Source organism: Balaenoptera acutorostrata, chromosome 21 (genome assembly GCF_949987535.1).
Source record: "Balaenoptera acutorostrata chromosome 21, mBalAcu1.1, whole genome shotgun sequence".
Classification (NCBI taxonomy): domain Eukaryota; kingdom Metazoa; phylum Chordata; class Mammalia; order Artiodactyla; family Balaenopteridae; genus Balaenoptera; species Balaenoptera acutorostrata.
The window spans coordinates 6446204-6468112 of NC_080084.1; the positions used below are offsets into that span (position 1 = coordinate 6446204).

General features: G+C 47.9%; 1 protein-coding gene across 1 annotated transcript; it reads right to left on the reverse strand.

Moving 5' to 3' along the window:
• Nucleotides 1–4794: 4794 nt before the first annotated feature.
• GINS4 (GINS complex subunit 4) lies at nucleotides 4795–18892 on the reverse strand. The gene is made up of 8 exons (XM_028166491.2): nucleotides 18727–18892; nucleotides 17946–18060; nucleotides 12592–12678; nucleotides 11652–11765; nucleotides 8645–8742; nucleotides 8392–8480; nucleotides 5983–6073; nucleotides 4795–5892 (listed from the first exon to the last, which is right to left on the reverse strand). Exons 2-8 carry the CDS (start codon nucleotides 18039–18041, stop codon nucleotides 5796–5798), a joined length of 672 nt encoding a protein of 223 aa, XP_028022292.1. The 5' UTR covers nucleotides 18042–18060; nucleotides 18727–18892; the 3' UTR covers nucleotides 4795–5795.
• Between the last annotated feature and the right edge of the window lie 3017 nt (nucleotides 18893–21909).

The following is a 21909-nucleotide window of genomic DNA, read 5'->3' on the forward strand; positions in this document are numbered from 1 at the left end:
GAACAAACCAAACCCAAAGCTAGCAGAAAGAAGGAAATGATTAGGACTAGAGCAGAGAAAAATGAAATAGAGAATAGAAAAACAACAGAGAAAATCAATGAAACCAAAAGTTGGTTCTTCAAAAAGATCAATGAAATTGACAAACCTTTACCTTGATGGATTAAGAAAAAAAGAGAGAAGACTCAAATTACTAAAATCAGAAATGAAAGTGGGGACATTATTACAGATTCCACAAAAATAAAAAGGATTATAAAAGAGTTCTATGAACAATTGTATGCTAAAAATTGGATAACCTAGATGAAATGGACACACTCCTAGAAACACAAAACCCACCAAGACTAAATCACAAAGAAACAGAAAATATGAATAGATTTTATACCTAGTAAGCAGATTGAATCAGCAATCAAGAACCTCCCAACCGGGGGAAAAAAAAAAAAGCCCTAGACTTGATGGCTTCACTGTGAATTCTACCAAACAGTTAAATAACTAATACCAATCATTCTTAAACTTTTCCAAAAAATCGAAGAGGAGAGAATACTTCTTAACTCATTCTATGAGGCCAGCATAACCTTATACTAAAGCCAGACAAAGACACTAAAAGAAAAGAAAACTACAGCACAGGGTACTATATTCAATACACTGGGATAAGCCATAATGGAAGAATATATTAAAAAGAATGTATATATGTGTATAACTGAGTCACTTTGCTGTACAGCAGAAATTAACACAACAATGTAAATCAACTATACTTCAATAAAAAAAAAAACTACAGACCAATATCCCTTATGAACACTGATGCAAAAATCCTCAAAAAAATACTAGCAAATAGAATTCAGCAGCATATTAAAAGGATTATACACACAACTGAGATTTATTCTTAGAATGCAAGGATGGCTCAGCATATGAAAATTATCAACGTAATAGGTCATATCAGCAAATGAAGGAAAAAACACAAAATCTTTTCAACTGATGCAGAAAAAGCATTTGTCAAAATTCAACACTTTCACGATAAAACCACTCAACAAAATGGGAAGAGAAGGAAACTACCTCTACATGATAAAAGCCATGTTTAAAAACCCACAGCAAACACCACATTTGATGGTGAAAGACTGAAAGCTTTTCCTCTAAGATCAGAATGCCCGGCTTTACCACTTCTATTCAACATAGTACTGGAAGTTCTAGCCAGAGCACTTAGGCAAGAAAAATAAATAAAAAGTATCCAAATTGGAAAGGACTAAGTAAAATTATCTGTTTGCAGATGATGCAATCTTATATGTAGAAAACCCTAAAGACTCCACAAAAAAGTTGTTAGAACTAATAAATGAATTCAGCAAAGTAGCAGGATAGAAAGTCAACACACAAAATCCAATTGCATTTCTATATATGAACAATCTGAAAAGGAAATTACAAAAACAGTTCCATTTAAAATAGCATCAGAAAGGACAAAATACTTAGGAAATAACTTAACCGAGGAGGTAAAACACTTATACAATGAAAACTGTAAGACACTGCTGAAAGAAATTAAAGAAGACATAAATCAACGGAAACAGGTTGCATGTTCATGGGCCAGAAGACTTAATATTGCTAAAATGTCAATTCTACCCAAAGAGACCTACAGATTCAATGCAATCTCTATAAAAATCCCAGTGACTTTTTTTGCAAAAACAGAAAAAACCCATCCTAAAATTCATATGGAATCTCAAAAGACCCCAAATAACCAAAACAATCTTGAAAAAAGAGGAACGAAACTGGAGTACGCACACTTCCTGATTTCAAAACTTACTACAAAGCTACAGTAATCAAAAGTGTGGTATTGGCATAAAGACAGACATACAGACCAATGGAACAGAATAGAAAGCCCAGAAATAAACCCTCACATATATGGTAACATTATTTTTGACAAGGGTACCAAGACCATTCAATGGGGGAAGGACAGTCTTTTGAACAAATGGTGCTGGGAAAACTGGATATCCACATGCAAAAAAATGAAGTTGAACCCTTACTTAACACTACATACAAAAATTAACTCAAAATGAATCAAGGACCTTTAGGTCCTTAAATTTATTTAAGACCTAAGCAAATAAAACTCTTGGAAGAAAGTATATGATAAAAACTTCATGACATTGGATTTTGTAATGATTTCTTGGATATGACACCAAAGGTGCAGGTGACAAAAGAAAACATCAACAAATTGGACTTTATGAAAACATTTTTTAAATTTATGCATAAAAGATACTATCCACAGAGTAAAAAGGCAACCCACAGAATGAGAGAAAGCATTGGCAAATCATATATCTGATAAGGGATTAATATCCAGAATGTATAGAGAACTCCTAAAACTCATCAACAACAACCTGATTAGAAAAGCACAAAGCACTTTAATATACATTTCTCCAAAGAAGATGTAGGAATAGCCAATAAGCGCAGGAAAAGATGCTGAATCATTAGGGAAATGCAAATCAAAACTATAATGAGATATAACCTCACACTCATTAGTACGGTTACTATAAAAAAATAGAAAACAGGTATAGGCAAGGATGTAGAGAAATTGGAGCCCTTGTAAAATGGTACAACTGCTGTGGAAGAGTGTGGTGTTTCCTCAAAAAATTAAAAACAGAATTACATTATGATCCAGGAATTCCACTTGTGGGTGTATAGCCAAAAAAATTAAAAGCAGGATCTTGAAGATATCTGCACACCCATGTTCACAGCAGCATTATTCACAACAGCTGAAATGTGGAAGCAACCCAAGTGTCCACTGACAGATGTATGGATAAGCAAAATGTGGTCTATACGTACAAGGGAATATTATTTAGCCTTAAAAAGAATTTCCGACACATGCTACAACATGGATGAACCTTGGGGGAAATTATGCTAGGGGAAATAAGCCAGCCACAAAAAGATAAACTATGATTCCACTTAATGAGGTACTTAGAGTTGCCAAAACCGTAAAGACAAAGTAGAATGGTGGTTTTCAGGGACGGTGGGAGGGAGTTATTGTTTAACGGGTATAGAGTTTCAGTTTCACAAGATGAAGAGTCGTGGGGACGGATGGTGGTGATGGATGCACAACAAGGTGAATATATTTAACACCACTGAATGTGCACTTACAAATGGTTAAGATGGCAATTACGTTATGTATATTTTACCATAATACAAAAAAAGAAAAAAATCAATTTTGAACAATTCCAAATATTTGGAATGTTTAGCCTCCCATGATAAATTACTTAACATTATATGAAGTATTTTTTAACTGAAGTATACAGTAGTTGATTTACAATATCGTGTTAGTTCCAGGTATGCAGCACAGCAATTCAGTTATATATATGTATATGTACACTCTCTTCAGATTCTCTTCCCTTACAGTTTATTACAAAATATCGAGTAGAGTTCCCTGTGCTATACAGTAGGTCCCTGTTGATTATCTATTTAATATATAGTATAGTAATAAATAATCCCAAACTCCTAATTTATCCTTCTCTCCTCCTTTCCCCTTTGGTAACCATGTTTGTTTTCTATGTCTGTGGATTTATTTGTTTTGGAAATAAGTTCATTTGTTTTTTTTTTTTATTCCACATAGAAGTGATATCATATAACATTCATCTGAAGTACTGGTATATGATGTGCTCACTTCACAATCCCTCTGAGAGTTTCATGGTTAGCTCAAGTCCATAACAGAAGGAAGGTGGACATGCACGGGGTCGGGGGCACTGAAGTCTCAATGTTTGGGCACAGAGTAAATGCAGCTGGGGTCTTGCTGCAAGGTCACAGCTGGTACACGTTTTTGCTGCGCCTGCAGATATGGACCTGCAAGCATTTCTCAGGAATCTCGCTGGCAACAAGCTTATAATAAGGCATGATGCCATTGTTTGAAGTAAATGTCCCATCCTGCTTCCAGTGATGAGTTTTTAACCATAAAGCAAAATACTCCCCACAAATTGAAAATGTTAAAGACAACGTCACACTAAACCACATCATTTCCCTTCACTTGGTTTTGAAATTCAACTTCCCCTTTATTTCGAAATGGCTTATCTAAACCAGTCTTCCTTTGCAGAGGTGACCTAGGAAATGGAGCAATGAGCTCTGTGGCTTCAGTGACGACCTTACTCCTCCGTGCTGCCCTGCACGCACAGGGTGGGAGCGGGTGACACAATGCAGCCCGGTCCTCTCCTTTCCACAGCAGAGGCAACAGTGACACGGGACCACAAGGTGGCCCCGAGGAAGGAGACTTGGGTTCAGACTTATTGCTAAATGCCCGCCTTGTTCCCCACCTATTTACCTACTACCAGCCCTGCCTGCTTCGCAGGATGCTGTGAGGACCCACAGGGTCCTTGCTAACAAAGCCGTAAGTGATCTGGGGCCAGCCTGCCTCTCAGACCTTCATCCTGCACCCTTCTGCATCGTGCCCACTGCCTTGTAGCCACGCCGACTGCAGGTAGAATTCGTTTCTGCCTCAGGGCCTTTGCACAAGCTGCCTTTTTTGCCTGGAAAGCCTTTCGAGTTCTGTGTCTGGCCCCATCTTGTTATTCAGACCTCAGCCTAATGCAGTGAGATTCACTGAGATGAGTGAGAGCCTCTCAGAGCGCCCAGTCATGCTGGTGAGGCCCCGTGAGCCCCCCGTTCTAATTCTCTTCAAGGCACTTCTCCCACCTGAGCAGGGTCAGCGACCATCTCACTCTGGCTTGGAGCCCGAGTGGGGTGGACTTTTGCCCGGCACACTGTGTGCTCACTGCACATTTATTTGATGAATGGCTGAAGAGGGTGAAAACGCTCTGGAGAAAATAAAGCACTGCGTGAGATATAAAACGTTTTTTATTAACGAATAAAACCTTTCTTGCTTTCACTTAGTGATTTCTCTTGGAAATGACAGCAATGTCACACTGATTACTCCAAGAGCCAACATCATGCAGGTGAAAACCTGCCTCTGCATCGAGCAAGAAAGACTGGAAGGCAGTTGCTCTGTATCACGTTTCAAGGGAAGACGATTCATGTGTGTACATCCCTCCTTGGGTGTCACCGAGACGCTGTCCACTCGCCGAATTTAATTTCATCCATTTCCCTTGAGAAGGTGAAGAGCCTAAAAAGGAACGGCTGCTGCGGAGGCGGCAGCGCAGGAGAGCTGCAGCTGCTCTGCCCCCGGGGCCCCCGTCGAGGCCGGCAGATGGCCTGCAGGCTGGCCCGGGAGACCGCCCGACGCTGCAGTTCGCCGCGGGGAGGATGCACCTCACTAGCCTACACGCTGGGAACTGCCCGTGGGCTCCTTCTGCCATGAAACCGAGACCTAGTTACTAGCTTATGGGTTGTGATGCTCAGTTAGGCATGGCAGAAGTTGGCTTTAAGTCCGAGAGCAGAGGCTCCAGAAGGTGAGTTTACACGAGTCAGTGACATACTACACAGGGCGGCCACACGGTTTAATCTATTTACACTCTTCCTACCAGGAGGGTTGAGGGAGCGCTCCTGCCACTGTCAGGTCGGGGCCCACCAGTCCCCTCATCACAGGCAGCGAGGCCTTTCTACGCACCACCTCGGCCTCGGTGTTTCCTCAGTTCAAACACCACCACGAAGGGTGCTTCCGTGTCCCTGCCCAGCCGCGGGGTCGGCAGAGCGATGACCCCACCTGCTGATCCTGGCTGGACCGGCCAGGGAGGGATCTGCCCCGAGCGGATCTCAATGCCCCACTGACCCATGGCACTGCCGGGAAAAGTTCCCGTCCTCGGGCACCGGCTGACACGGGGGGTTTCCAAGTATGCTCTCTAAAGTTCCACGTCCTCACTCTTGGTTAGTTGCTTCCGGTTTTAAATCAGCTGTACGGCTCCAGAAGCGACCAGGGGTGCGATGGTTTTGTATCGGATCAAGTGCTGTGAGCCCTCCTCCAGGTCAATCACATAGTCCCTGGAAAAGAGAACAATGTCCCCGCGGAGCTCGGCTGCAGCCCCATGGGGAGGAGTGTTCCCCACCGTCCTCGACGCGAACGCCACTCACCTCTGCTCATCTGTTTCCGGTTCTACCAGTATGTTTTCTTGTCGCTCTTTCACCCTCAGAAACACGTATGAATCCAGATCTGGTTTGGGAACTGCCAGGAGGACGACAGTGTGATCAGAAAATGCTCAGCTAACAAGATCAAGATGGAGAAGCTGCTGGGATTAACTGCCTCAGGCACAAAGGAACCTCTGATGTAAAAACATCTTGGGGGCAGGGATCTGAGGAGAGATCTGGCTCCCTCTAGAAACAGCACACTTCCCTCAAGGTTTCACACGGCACCCGCTCATTTGACAAGTGATGAGGACTTAAGATCTGCAGGGCGCCTGGGAGGAAGAGCGAGGGCCATGGGAGAAACACGCATGATGTCTTAGGAGGACAGAGTGTGTGAATCGGGCCAGAAAGTATGTCTGTATAAAGGGTGGGAGGACAGGATGTTAGGGAGACTGGGCCACACGGCGATGGCCCTGAACGTCAGGGTGATGAATACGGGCTGCACGCTGTAAGCACCCCTCCCTCTCTACCACCAGCCAGCACCTCACCAGGAAGTGCCCCGCGCTGGCAGCTCCTCCAGCCCTTCCCTGCCTGTGGCTCTATTTGTGCCAAGAGGACCCCATCACCTGCGGGGTCCGGAGAACCCACCGGACAACTCAGTGTTCAGAGCCCAGCTCAGGTGTGGGGCTGCCCTCGGTTCCCTATCTACGGGAGGGGGGGTCACGATAACTGACCGCAAAGGTCCGGGGAGGGTCCCCTGGGCTGCTCAGGGGTTCTGGGCCTGCCAGAGACTCCAACCTCAGCAGGGTCAGCGGGGCCCACTGGGCAGCTGCTGATCTGAGGAAGCCCTCGAAGGATGCTAGGCTACAACGCCCTTCCACGACCCTGCCGTCGTGGTCTCGGTGCTCCAGGGGGCATCTGGGCTAAGTGAGCAAGGCTCTGATCTCGTGAGGGCGCCAGCCCTAGGCGCCCGGCTCTGGTCCTTGGAAGGGACCCAGGACAAACGACACATGAGCGTTAGCAGGTGTCGGCCAGCATCAAGTAGAAGCAGCTCTGGGGCAACGGCCTGGACCCGGCTCAACTGGATACGACAGGTGGTGCTGGGCAGTGATTAGGGACGTGGTCCTTGCCCCACTCATAAGTGCAGACGAAAGCAGCCGAACTGGACACGGACTGGGCCTCCTGTGTCCCTCAGGCAGGTTTACCAAAACGACCAGTTCAGAATTCCACAAGCCCAGCACGCAGTGGGCTTGCTCCTGGTGTCCCCTCCACGACGACACGCCGAAGCCCCGAACCCCAGTACTTCAGGATGGGAATGGATTTGGAGACCAGGCCTCTAAAGAGGCAAAATGAAGCTGTCAGGGTTGGGCCCTGATGCAACCTGATGAGGAGAGGGACAGACAGCAGGGTGCGTGTGCAGGGGGCGGCCGCCTGCAAGCCAAGCAGAGAGGCTCAGGGAAACCAGCACCATCAGCAACCTGACCATGGACTCTGGCCTCCAGATTTGAGAGAAGATCCACACCGGCTGGTCAGGCGCCCCCGTCCTGTCGGCAGTACTTAGCTGTGGCAGCCGAGGCTAAGTCCCCCGCCAGCGGCAGGGCCCAGGGCGCGGCCCCCAGCCTGGGTCGGGGAGGGATGCCCAGGGCTCGGCTGTCCTGGACTCAGCTTGGGAACCCGTGGACTCCAGGCCCCCATGAGGTCCTGCGTGGACACGGCGAGCTGGGAAAGGCCAGGGAGGTGACTGGAGGCCACACGCCAGGGGCCCTGCTGGCTGATCCAAGGTTAGGGGTTACCACCAGGGCCCCCCCCCCCCGGGCTCGGCAGACTTTCAGGGGACCCAGCAAGGGGGCGAGAGGCAGAGGAGATGGCCGTGCTTCCCTCCCTGGCGCCTCCCCGCCATCTGCCCTGTTCCCCTTCCCACAGCCGGGAGGCTGCTCACAAGCGGAGATCAGGAGCCCTGAGGGACCCCGGAGGTGTCCCAGCCTCCCAGCTAACGCCCCCCCCCCCCCCCCCGGGAGGAGACACGCCCTGCATGGCCTGGAGCCTGTGAGCGGGACGCTGCTGCCCCCGGAGGCCAGAGACCCCGGCATCTTCCTCGCCCAGAATGGACCCTCGGGAGGTGACTGCGTACGTGGGTGAGTCTGCACTTACAGTGGCAGCTACGAGAATTTCCTCTTAACCGGAAGAACACAAAAGTGATGCTGAAATGGCTACCCCGGAGCCTGCTTTTCACAGTTTTTGGTTTTTAACCCAGAACCCTTCCCCTCTGTCTCTTTTCTGCTTATCTATCTCTGCACCTATTTGCCCATGTTCGAGAGAAGAGTGTGGAGATGAAGATGCTATTTTAAGGCACCTGGAGATACGTGGGGTGTAAACTACGGCCCCTCGGGATGTCCGAAAGGAGAAAGTTCCGCTCACCTGCTCTCAAGAGGTCCACCTTCTGTAAATTAGGAGGCATGTGCTTTAAGGCAACGTTCTTTAGGTAGGTCTCTGTGTTAACCATGTACCTAAAACACACAAACCCACATCGCAGTGACGACATGCCCCGGAGCCACCGGGGCTATAAGACCAACAGCAGTGGCCCTGCGATTGGCCTCAGGGACACAACCACCAAACTCACACTGGCAAGCCAGGGAAATAAAGGCGGGTCCCACGCTCGCTGCTTACTCACTCTCTGGCGAAGGCAAACTCTTCCGGAGAAAGGCTGGAAGGCTCCCCCTCACGGCGTGTTTTCTCCTTTTCAAGGACGTGAGGGAAAAACTTCTCTATCTGTGGGGACAGGAAACACCTGTCAACGCTTTTTGCCGTCAGCAAGTTTGATCAAGTGTGTCAGCGAAGGTCTCGTCTGATTCCAGTGGCGCACACGCTAGTTTTCTGAAACAGGTCGAGGTTAATCTGGAAAGTGACTCTTAAAATGACACGTTTTCATGGTTGAGACTCTTTCTAATCATAAGACTTACACACTGGACTTCACGAAGGCAGGTTTCAGAGAATTTGGAGCAAAGGCCAGGGCTCAAAAAAGGAAGACAGTTTAAAAAAGATGAGAGGCTTTCATGAAAGAAACTCTGGTGAGACAACTGGAAATGGAAGTTAAGAGAAAGGAAGGGGCTGTTACCCAGCACTTCTATGTCATTGTACAGATACAACTGTACAAGCTGTGAAGTGAAACAGATACAGAGGCTGGAGAGACACACACAGAACATTTAAGCAGACAGAGAGTGATGCTCAGTTATAAGACTATAACCAGGGACTTCCCTGGTGGCGCAGTGGTTAAGAATCCACCTGCCAGTGCAGGGGACACAGGTTTGAGCCCTGGTCTGGGAAGATCCTACATGCCGCGGAGCAACTAAGCCCATGCGCCACAACTACTGAGCCTGCGTTCTAGAGCCCGCGAGCCACAACTACTGGGCCCACGCGCCTAGAGCCTGTGCTCTGCAACAAGAGAAGTCACTGCAATGAGAAGCCCGCGCACCGCAATGAAGAGTAGCACCCGCTCGCCGCAACTAGAGAAAGCCCGCGCGCAGCAACGAAGACCCAATGCAGCCAAAAATAAATAAATAAATTTATAAATTTATTAACAACAACAAAAACAAAAAACAATATAACCAGCAAGGATAAAACCCACAGTAAGGTGAGGCTTGGGAAGAATGCTAAGAACTACCACAACAACAACAAAGCTAAAAGCTACAGAAAGGTGTGTGGTCAGGAACCAGGAAGGGCAGTCTCTTTTTTGGAGTCAAAGCTCTCACGATCACCTCCGTCAGGGAAACGCTCTCTGCGAGCAGGACCACGATGACGGCATGGAGGAGCTGAAGGCCGAGATAAGGCAGCACTTATCCTTAAAGGGGTGAGGTCTCCCGGCTCGGACGGATTGTGTTCCAGGATGAACTAAATTCTCGTCTGCACGGAGTCTGAGTGTGCGAGGCACCTTCTCCTGTCCTATGTGGATCACCGCTGCCACTGTATCACTTTGTGCACTAAAAATACATGCCATTTCAGAATCTCAGAGTCACTGAGTTCAGAAGAGGTGGGAAAGATTAGAGGCAGACACATTTCCTGATTTTCAAAAATACAAAGGAGGGGACTCTGCCAACACACATCAGTGTCCTTCACGTTGTACGTGGCCTTACAGACAGATGGTTTGTGAACTCAAAGGAAAGTAGTGGTGAGCGTGAAGAGCGTTCACCTCACCACACACCCCAAAAAACTGAGCGGCCTGGCAGCGGAGGGTGGGGAGAGGCGTAGAGCGTCTCAAGTTTTTCAAAATGCGTGATGATGTCTTTAACGTCCTTGTGGACAAGCTGTAGCGGGGGTGCTGGGTGACAGCACAGACCAGGAGACGCATGAATGAGTGAAAGAAGAACACGGGTTCAACTGACCGACGCCGATCAGCAGGGAAGGCTCTGGCGGGACATGGATCACTGGCCCAGTCCTACTAACGAACCAGATAAGACCTCTGATGACACACTCATGAAACTCGCTGAAATAACTAATACACTAGGTGACAAGATTGGGATCCAGAGACCAGGGAAAGGGCCCGAAAAAAGAAGCTGAAGAGGGACAAGTATTGAGCCCTACACTGAAGGGTCAAAAATCAAGCCATGGAAATACAGGATAGTGACGGGATGGCGTAATCATAATAACAGCAGCTTAAAAAATTCAAAAGAGGTTGGTGCTCATGGCGAGTGCGGAATGAACCCAGGGTGACGTGTCCGTCAGACGCTGCATGACGCTGGGTGGCATTACTACCAGTCTGATATCCAGGAGAAGGGAAGTGGTCATCCTGCATTTCACAAAAGTGACCAAACTACAACAGGAGCTCTGTTCCACTGTAGGTGGGATAATTTAAGAAGGATACTGATAAACCTTTTAAGGCAAGAGACCAGGAGAGTAAAGGGAAATAAACGGCTGAAATGTTTAGCTGAGAGGACTCTCCGGAGCCTTCTGAGCTGTCTTCAGCATCTGAAGCGCATTCACATGGTAGAGGGTACGGCTGGCCCTTGAACAACTCGGGGGTCGAGTGTGCCAGCAGCCCTCCCTACCCCCGCCTTACAGTCGGCCCTCCGTATCCCTGGTTCTGCATCTGGATTCAACCAACCTCGGATCACTTTACAGCAAATATTTATTGAAAAAATTCCGTGTATCAGTGGACCCACGCAGTTCACACCCATGGTGTTCAAGAATCAAGCATATTTGCTTTGTAATAACTAAGAGAAGAAGTGGAACCAAACGAGAAGAAACTTCAAGGAGGTAAGAACTTCCAGGGTTAAAACAGACGTCATTGAAAATAAGCATGTTTTGCCGTTTCATTTTTGTAAGACGGCCACAGAGATATAGCTGAATGTCGTTAGCATGGCCCATTTGACATTGACTTAACGACAGATGCAAAACAGTTCTTAAAACCAGGTCCCCTGTGGTCAGTATTCCCTGTTCATCCACTGCCAACACCTCCACGCTCAGTACCACCCAACGGTCACTCCAGGGGGGCCATTCGCACAGCAGCAGTGTCCCTGGAGGTGGGAGACAACCGTGCCGTTGATGCTTCTCCAGAACAGTCCCGCCCTCCCGACTCTGGCTTCCCTGACGTGGGGGCCTCAGCAGCACCTGCAGGCCCTGGACCCTCCCAGCTCCTCCCAGGACCCTCAGCCCGCACGACAGCTGCCCCCCTGCCTCCCAACCTTCATGAGCCGACACCGCAGGTAGCTGCTCAGGACGAAGCGGATCCTCTCCATCTCCATCTGATGGATGCTGACCTTCAGGTCCCCCTTCTTGGCCCTCCTGAGATTCTCTTCCTGTTAACAGAGAAAAAGAAGTTTGTAAAAAACATGAGAGTCAAAGACTGAGGACCTTTTTTGTTCAATCAGCACGCGGTCCACAAGGCCCATCATCGTTGGCAACATTAAGGACTCAGAGGCTACATTTAGGTCAGAGGAGAACAAAAAACTCATCGTTTAAGGGCTCTCGTTTCCTTCTAATTTCTTAACTACACAAACAATACATGACCACAGTCTCACGACATAAAGTGCAGACAGCACTCGTTTACTTTTAGAAAATGACCATTTGAATAGAATCTGAATCTGGTTGGTCAGAAGGGCCCTGAAGAACCCCAACCCGAGTGTAAAGGACAGCAGCAGAGAGAAGAAATGTCTAAAGGGTCTTGAAAGTAGTTAAAACATCAGTTGAGAAACTGTAACATACCAACGTTTCAAAGCTACCCTGAGGCTGACAGTGACTGAAGCCCGGCTCATCTAAGGCAAGGGCCGCACACTCAGAGGCTTCGGGGCCAGGCAGGTAAGGTACCTGAGAAAGGTGGGCAGCCAGGAGCTGGGGGCCTGGGGAGCACATTGGAAGGGGCGGTCCCTACCCTGCTCTGGTCAGCTGTTCTCACGTACAAATGCAGGAATGCTGAGGACAGGTTTTTAGAAGCTGACACCCAGATGTTCATAGGAGCTCCCAGGCTTTGTAAATGTAGATAATTAATTCAACATTAAAAAAGAAAAAAAACCCAAGCTAGGCTGGGCCCAACGAAACAGATTTGCTATCAGCCTACGGCCTCTCACCACGCCGACACACCTGCTAAGCTGCCCTCCTCTGAACGCTGAGGGAGGCACCTCTTACCATGTGCTGCAGCTGCTCCATGACACAGTCTACGATTTCCGACTTGTTTTCCAGCAGCTCAGGGGCAAACTTTTCATTCATCCAGGCCTAAAAAAACAAGGCCCGAAAAACGCACAAAGGGGCATTACTACAATGGAGCAAAATAACCCTGTGAGTCAGTACTCACCCCTAAAATCACAGCCGCCTCAGCAAAGAAATTGTCTACCGGTTGGACATACTGGAAATGCTTTGAAGACAAGCTATGTTTAATGACGGCTTTTTTATTTCCTTTAGTGGAAAGGCTGTGTTGTCAGTACACCTGTGGCTGAGAGTAACCCTACCAGGTGTCCAGTCGGTACCTGTCACCGGGCACCAGCGTCTGTATCTGCTATTGCCCACCAGGGGGCACCAGCGCCCTCCCATTCAGCTCAGAGCACTTTATAATTTTTTCATTCATCACTATCATAACTGAGATGAAATGGATACAGTTATCCTTACCTTGTTGATGAGAAAACACAGATTACGTTATCTACTAACTGCCCAAGAGTACAAAGGATCACAAAGGAAATGGAGATTTATCTATTAAGCAGTTTTTGGAATAAGATGTTAAATCCCTAATTTATGACTTAGGCCCAGATGCTTGGTACATTTCAGAAATTACCAAGGCTTAGGGAACTGAAGTATCCACTGGTGACTGAGGAAGCTGTATTTATCTTTCAATCACAGGAAACTGAGTTCTAGCATAGCTCAGAGTTATAGGCCAAGCACGCTCCAGTTATTCATTTTGACACACTTAAGTCTCTGCTTCTCCAATTATCACCATTCAGACGCATTATTAAATACCAGTATTGCTACTACCATAAAATTTTTTTCAGGTGCTCAAGCTTCTGGAATAGTGTTGCAGATATATAAAATTAACCAGAAAGACAATCTGTCTTTTCAAGTAGCATAATGAATGAGAAAAGATCAAACTGTCATAGAGAACTTATAAAGCAGGAGATTTTCTTTTTTTTTTTTTTTAAACATGGAATGACTGAACGCCTATTACAGTAATTTTTTTTTTAATGAATGGGTTTTCTTTTTGCTTTTTTTTTATTTTAATTTTTTAAAATTAATTAATTAATTAATTTACTTATGGCTGTGTTGGGTCTTCGTTTCTGTGCGAGGGCTTTCTCCAGTTGTGGCAAGCGGGGGCCGCTCTTCATCGTGGTGCGCGGGCCTCTCACTATCGTGGCCTCTCTCGTCGCGGAGCACAGGCTCCAGATGCGCAAGCTCAGTAATTGTGGCTCACAGGCCCAGCTGCTCCGCGGCATGTGGGATCTTCCCAGACCAGGGCTCGAACCCGTGTCCCCTGCATTGGCAGGCAGATTCTCAACCACTGTGCCACCAGGGACGCCCAGGAGATTTTCTTTTTTTAAAAATAAATTTATTTATTTTATTTTATTCATTTTTGGCTGCATTGGGTCTTCGTTGCTGCGCATGGGCTTTCTCTAGTTGCGGCGAGCGGGGGCTACTCTTTGTTGCAGTGCGTGGGCTTCTCACTGCGGTGGCTTCTCCTGTTGCGGAGCATGGGCTCTAGGCGCGCGGGCTTCAGTAGTTGTGGCACGTGGGTTCAGTAGTTGTGGCTCATGGGCTCTAGAGCACAGGCTCAGTAGTTGTGGCGCACGGGCTTAGTTGCTCTGCAGCATGTGAGATCTTCCCGGACCAGGGCTTGAACCCGCGTCCCCTGCATTGGCAGGCGGATTCTTAACCACTGTGCCACCAGGGAAGCCCAGGAGATTTTGTTTTTACCTGACTTTATTAAATACTGAATAGGTACAAAAATATTTATGAAATACATAATAACATGAAGAATACTGATAAACACCTATGTGCACATAGCTTCATTAAAGAATATCATCATCATTTTACAAGTCCCCTTGCGTCCCCTCCCTCCTCAGAGGTGACCATTAGCCTGAATTTAGTGACTAATTTTCTGTAGTTTCATTACTTCTGTTTGTATCTCTACATGGTGCTTACCAACCTTTCCATGACAGGGCACTCAAACAAATGATAGCACTTGTATGATATACTGGGTAAAATGGAGTAGATTTGGGGGAGATTTCTCATTTACAGTATGAAATCATGGTAATAAAACATATAACAGTAGGGGAAAGTTTATATTAGTACAAAATGCTCAAATAAAATCTTTTCAAAATTTTTAGTGAGAAACTTGTATTTAAGTTCACAGTCTTTTTAAAAATAATCAAGTTCTCTGTTTGAAATGACTGCATCAAAAAAATTTTAACGACAACCTGTTTATCACTGTTACGGGTGAAACTGTGCCGCCTCCACCTGCCGATTTGCATGTTAGAACCCTAACTCCTAAACTCCTAGCACCTCAGAATGTGACTGGATTTGGAGATGCAGTCTTCTAACGAGGTAGTTAGGTTAAAAGGCGGTCGTTAGGTGGGCCCTAATCCAATACGGCTGGTGTCCTTGTAGGAGGAGAAGAAGAGGACACAGACACGGAGTTTCCCAAGGCTCAGTCCCTGGTACCTTCTTTTCTTTATGTACATTCACTCTCTATGGGAAATTATCTACAGAGAGGACAGAGCACATGAGGACACAGAAGGCGGCCGTCTCCAAGTCCAGGAGAGAGGCCTCAGAGGAGACCAACCGTGTCAGCACCTTGAGCTCGTCTCAGACAGAAGAGCCTCCAGAACTGAGAAGATAAATTTCTGTCAGCAAAGCCACGCAGTCTGTGGCACTTTGTTAGGCAGCCTTAGCAAACTGATACAACCATTAAAATGAGAAACTGCATTTTAGGTACCAAGTTTTAAATCGTATTTTTACCAGCATTCAAGAGTATCCTACATATGCTCCCGGAGCTGTGCTCATCAGTGGCCTGTCAGGCCGGCGCCGAGGCCATGCTACACAGCAGCTGTCCAGGCGGTGGCTGCCCTCAGGGCAGGAGCGCATCAGGCCGCAGGTGTGACTCCTGCTCACCCCCTGCCAAGGCCACCAGACCCCACCCTCCTTGGGCTGCCTTCCAGGGAGCCCTGAGGACACCCAGAAGATGCCAGCAGTCTGGGCCCGGCTGACCTGGAGGGCGAGGGTCAGCATCTGAGCCTTCGCAGAGCCTCAGCGTGTGCAGCACTACCAAGCTGGCAAGCTCTGCCCTGGAGGACAGCTTTGCAAGGGTTTGAACGGTACACAGAGGGTTTCTTCAGCAACTTATGTTTTGTTCTTCTATGTGATGTTCCTGACAGCTGTCCATGCTGTGGCAGAAGCTTTTCCTCATTTTACTGCTGTTTTTCTCCCTCATTATGTGTATATGCCGTACTCTAGGTATGCACCCGGGAGTAGAATAATTCGGCCACAAGACATGTGTGCCTTCTTTAACCTGACCAGAAAATAACATTACTTTTTTAAAGTGACTGTACCAATTTACACGCACACCATTGTATACAAGTGTGCTAAATTCTCTACATCCTTGCCAACACTTTATACTGTTCACCTTTTTCATTTCTGCCACTCTGATGGGTATAAGCGATATCTCATTGGGTTTTAAATTTTCAGGGTGTCTGTGAATCTCCTGAAATTACATGCAAAGTTCTGCATGGGTGTGTATGTGCATTATTCTGGGAGGGAGGGCTGGAGTTTTTACCAGATTCTTAAAAAGGTCTGAGACATAATTTTAAAATGACCTTCCTTCGGTTTTATCCCTCACGATGGCATGTAATGGTAGGAAAGAATGAAGAATCCTAAAGTAGCAAACATGAGAGAGTTCTGGAAAGGGGCGGCGAGAGGGAGAAGAATAAGGCAGCAGGTGTAGTAAATCAAAGAGACCTGGTTCACATCCTGGCTCTGCTGCCGTAGTGTGACCTTGGCAAGTTACTTTACACCTCTAATCGCTAAGCTTCAGTTTCCTCATCTGTAAAATGGAGATGACAATAGTGCTTGCCGGGCTTCCCTGGTGGCGCAGTGGTTGAGAATCTGCCTGCCAATGCAGGCGACACGGGTTCGAGCCCTGGTCTGGGAAGATCCCACATGCCGCGGAGCAGCTGGGCCCGTGAGCCGCAATCACTGAGCCTGCGCGTCTGGAGTCTGTGCTCCGCAACAAGAGAGGCCGCGATAGCGAGAGGCCCGTGCACCGCGATGAAGAGTGGCCCCCACTTGCCACAACTAGAGAAAGCCCTCGCACAGAAACGAAGACCCAACACAGCCATAAATAAATAAATAAAAATTAAAAAAAAAAATAGTGCTTGCCTCAGGGCGTTGTTGTACTGATTATGACCACTCGCACCTAACATTCAGTGAGCGCTCAGCACACGTCAGACAACACTCTGAGCTCTTCACACATAATACCCCATTTCATCCTTTTGAGCCGCTATTATTATCTCAACGGACAGTCAAGGGAAGTGCTAGAGACAAGCTATACAACCTGCTTAAGTTGTAAAACAGATGAGTGGGGACTTCCCTGGTGGCGCAGTGGTTAAGAATCCGCCTGTCAATGCAGGGGACACAGGTTCGAGCCCTGGTCTGGGAAGATCCCACATGCCGCAGAGCAACTAAGCCCGTGCACCACAACTACTGAAGCCCACGTGCCACAGCTACTGAGCCTGTGTACTGCAACTACTGAAGCCCATGCGCCTAGAGCCTGTGCTCCACAACAAGAGAAGCCACCACAATGAGAAGCCTGCGCACCGCAACGAAGAGTAGCCCCCGCTCACCACAACTAGAGAAAGCCCGTGCACAGCAATGAAGACCCGACGCAGCCAAAAACTTTTTAAAAAATTTAAAAATTAAAGAAAAAACGAGTGGCATGCAGGGATTTAAACACAGGTAGTCTGAACTCGGAAACTACCAAGAACTCCTAAGACAACAATTGTGAAGAGCCCTGGCACACAGGAAATACTCAGTAAACCACAGCGATTATGACTAAAAGGAAAAACAACCCAGAAGTGGTTTGAGGTAAGCAGTGGAAACATACAGAACGGTGGACAAAAGGAAGTATTTGGAGGAAAAGGAAGAATAAGACCAGTTTTCTCCTAAAGGTGTTTCAGCACTTTCTAGACCTTACAAGTCTCTACCAAGCACTTCTGCGGTCCCCGCAAATACCAAGCAGATCCTTTGCTCTGTGAGCTGTTGTCGTAAACGTCCCCAAAGCTGACCCTCGCTGGCCCCACTTGAGGATTTTGTGTCTGATATTATGAGGTTTCTATCCAGCTGTCCCCCTACTTCCTATTTCTGTGTAGATGGTAAGATGCGGTCTCTCTTCTCTTGAAATAAGCCTCGAGTTCCATCTCATTTCCTGATTCCTGACATCTGCACAGCTGGACTAAATAAAAAGGCTGAGTTTGGAGCAGGGCGATTCTGTTTGGGCTGCTTACCTGTTCCAGCCTGTCAATGAGCTCTGCAGGGGTCAGGACCACCTCCTCACTCCCCGCATCAGAGTCCTGTCCCGAGAGATCCAGTTCCTCTGTCATCTTCTCTGCAACCAGGAACCTAATAAATAAAAGAACCCATACTATGCTGTGTGTTCCATTTCTTTTCAAGAATACGCAACTACATACCTGGAAAAGGGAAAGGTTTACTGCGGTTGTAGAGGCTCACTGGCAGTGGCTAGGGAATTCATAGGTTTTGGTTTTGTAATTCTTCACCTCTTCCTTCACCTCTTCCCTAGGTCAGGAATCAATTTCTCAAAGCGATCACTCCTTACAAGGGCTTCCACGTGCACCCTGAATTGAGCACCTACCACACCCTGCAGTAATTATCTGTTTGCCTTCCAGGAGGTCCTCTCCTCGGGGGGCTGCGTTCACTTCAGCTCTAATATGAATCCTGGCACCTCTAAGGACTGGGGACACAGTGACCTGTGCAGCCCCTGCGCTCAGCACGGCGCTTCACTAATAGCAGGCAAATAAAATTGCTGGGAGAACCAATCCATGCCCGTTTCCTGGAGCCACAAGGCCCAGCAACATCTGTCCGGTCGGTGATCCAAAGGGCTTAGGAAGGCGGGTGGTGGGGACGAGGGCGCGTCCCCGGAGCCTAGGGACACCAAGAGCACATTCCTCCCGCTCGCCTCCCGGGGCCACGAGTACAGGGTCACCGCCTCCCCCGAGGCGCGCGCGCAAGACGCGCGCGCACTCCCAGCGGTCCCACTCGGACGCTCACCCGGGCCTGGGCAGGCTGCGAAGGCACTCCGGGTTGGCGGGTGGCGAGGGCTGGACGCTCGCACGAAGCAGCCCAAGGAGCACCGGCCGCAGAACGGTCCGCGCGAGGCCTTTCCGGGACGCAGCAAACCCTCCACTTCTCAGCTCCCGTGCTCCTCTTGGACACTTCCCGTCCGGACTTAACGTCACTGCGCACGGACGGGGCTGACCAATCACGGCCAGACGGCCCCGCCCACCCTGGGGGCGGGGATTGCGTCCCCGCGGCTCGCTCTCCGGGCCACTTCCTGCATGGAGGCGGGCTCGAGTTGGGCTCCGCCCACCTCCTCGCGGCTGTGGTGCGCGGTGCCGGATGACACCTCCCAAGGACCGTCGGCAGGAGGAGCTTGGTCACCGCGGCTGGGGGCTCCGGCGCTGTGGGCCCTCCCGCCACCGGTTGCAGCCGTCTGCGTGTGCTCTGGCCGGTAACCGGGCCGACAGAGAGGTGGGCTGTGTTAAATCAGGCCGCTTCCACCTCTTGGGTCGTCTTCTCCACCCACTTCTCTTGTGGCCCTTCTGGTTACCGCATATCTGCCGGGGCTGCACCTGTGGCCACGACTCCCAGCTCTAAAAGCCTTTAGGCGAGTGGTTCTTAAAACGCGGTTCCAGACCACCAGCAACAAATCAACTGGGACCCGAGAGAAATGCAAGTTCTCAGGCCCATCCGAGACCTGCGGAATCGGGAACTAGCGGGGGGCGGGGGAGGAGGGGGGAGACGTTCAACAGGTTCATCAGGTGATTCTGAGGCAGGTGAGCTTGGAGAACCATTGCTTTAGGCAATGCTTCCATCCCAGCTGCTCTCTAGGTTATTTTGACATTTACAGTTTATGCCTTCTGCCTTTACTGTAGGGCAAAGATATATATATATATATATTTTTTTTCTTTGTGTGGTTATAGTTTTTCATCTCTGAATTGCTGATGCTTTTCTTTCCGCTCTCCTTTGTTTTCTGTGCAAAGTGTCGCTTCTGGCTCCCCTAGAAGTGTCTCTTCCCCACCAATCTGAAGATTCTTTGTGATGTGACTAGAAAAAAGAAGTCCGGCTAATTGACCGATTGGGTAGTACCTGCCTGATTACAATAGTGTTATAAAAATAATTACAATAGAATATACTGAGTGAGAGAGTGGGCATATTTACAAAGGGCTGAGGAAGCTGGGGGACAGCAAAGAGGTGTTCCAAGGGAAGGGCCCTTTGAGCTGTGCTTGCAGAACGAGTTTTGTTAATGACAGATGATGGCCTTTTCCAGGTCCATTTCAATTCTGTGTTGCAGTGGTTGGTGACCCAGTGGTTTTTAGTTGTGGCAAGTTGTGTTTTCCCAAGAGAGCTGCTCTGACGTCAGTTTTATCCTGAACTCTTCTGCTCACACCTCTCCATCAAGAGGTGGAGTTTGTGATCTCTCCTTTTTTAAAAAATCTTATTTTGTTGAAGTATAGTTGATTTACAATTGTGTTCATTTCTGCTGTACAGCAAAGTGATTAAGTTTTATATATATATATATATATATATATATATATATATATATATACATACACATATACATACACATTCTTTTTCATATTCTTTTCCATTATGATTTATCCCAGGATACTGAATATAGTTCCCTGTGCTATCTGGTAGGACCTGTTGTTTATCCGTTCTCTCTGTAATAGTTTGTATCTGCTAATCCCAAACTCCGAATCCTGTCTGAGTCTGTTTCTGTTTCATAGAGAAGTTCATTTGTATCATATTTTAGATTCCACATAAGTGATAGCATATGGTTTTGTTTTTCTCTGTCTGACTCACTTCAGTCAGTATGGTCATCTCTAGGTGCATCCACGTTGCTTCAAATGGCATTATTTCATTCTTTTTTATGGCTGAGTAGTATTCCATTGTATGTATATACCACATCTTCTTTATCCATTCGTTTGTCGGTGGGCACTTGGGTTGTTTCCATGTCCTGGCTATTGTAAATAGTGCTGCTATGAACACAGGGGTATATGTATCTTTTTGAATTAGAGTTTTGTCTGGATATATGCCCAGGAATGGGATTGCTGGTTGTGATCTCTCCTCTTCAGTCTGGGAAGATCTTTGTAACTGCCTGGACCAAGAGAACGTGGCAGAAGTGATGCTGAATGGCTTCCGGAGCTGAGTCATGAAAGGTGGTGCAGCTTCCACCCACTGTCTTTCTTGAGCTGCATCCCTTGGGAGCCGTGAGCTGACAGGTAAGATGTCTGGCTGTCCTGCAGCTGCCACGGAAGGTCCACGTGGAAAGGTCACTTAGAGATGGAGAGCCATGTCCAAGGAACCCCAGCGGTTCTGTCCTTCAGATGTCCGAGTCGAAGGAGCCTTCAGACGGTTCTAGCTCTTAGACTTTGAGCGACCCCAGCTGACCCTGACGGAGCAGAGACAAGCCATCCCTGCAGAGCTCTGCCCAGATTGCAGATTTGTGAGCAAAATATAGGTGTTTTAAGGCCCTAAGTTTTGGGTGTTTTTTTAAAATTTATTTAAAAATTTTTTTTGGCTGCATTGGGTGTTCGTTGCTATGCACAGGCTTTCTCTAGTTGCGGCACGTGGGCTTCTCATTGCAGTGTTCTCTTGTTGCGGAACATGGGCTCTAGGTGCTCGGGCTTCAGTAGTTGTGGCGTGCAGGCTCAGTAGTTGTGGTGCACGGGCTCTAGAGCGCAGGCTCAGTAGTTGTGGCTCGCGGGCTTAGTTGCTCCACGGCATGTGGGATCTTCCCAGACCAGGGATCGAACCCGTGTCCCTGCATTGGCGGGTGGATTCTTAACCACTGCGCCACCAGGGAAGTCTGTTTTGGGTGGTTTTTAGTCAGCATTAGAGGACGTGAACATTAGTTTCTGAACACAATCCCATTCTTCCATAATTCTCATTCCTACATAGCTTTGCAGTGGTGTTTCCAAATATTCCTTAAGTGTTCTAGATTGGAGTCTACTCACCAATGACTTCCCTTTACGAGTACCCATTGCTAAGTTTGCTCACTCAGAGTCTTCCCTTCCATGGTGCCAACTGCCACCCCAGTCTCCCGCTGTGCCCCAGCTGGGGAGCTGACGTCCAGCTCCTGCTTCCTTACTAAACAGGGCCGTGACCTGGGACACATCACTTCTTTGGGCTTCGACTGGTTGTACTGCCTGTCCAGTGAGAACAAGATGT

What these genes read in the sequence shown, in the direction of transcription:
- GINS4 (XM_028166491.2), bottom strand. Translation starts at nt 18,041, where the DNA reads ATGACAGAGGAACTGGATCTCTCGGGACAGGACTCTGATGCGGGGAGT. An exon ending in TGGAGCAGCTGCAGCACATG is followed by an intron (nt 11,766 to 12,591) that starts GTAAGAGGTGCC and finishes CTCTGTTAACAG; the next exon opens with GAAGAGAATCTCAGGAGGGC. An exon ending in GGTGGACCTCTTGAGAGCAG is followed by an intron (nt 6,074 to 8,391) that starts GTGAGCGGAACT and finishes TCCTCCTGGCAG; the next exon opens with TTCCCAAACCAGATCTGGAT.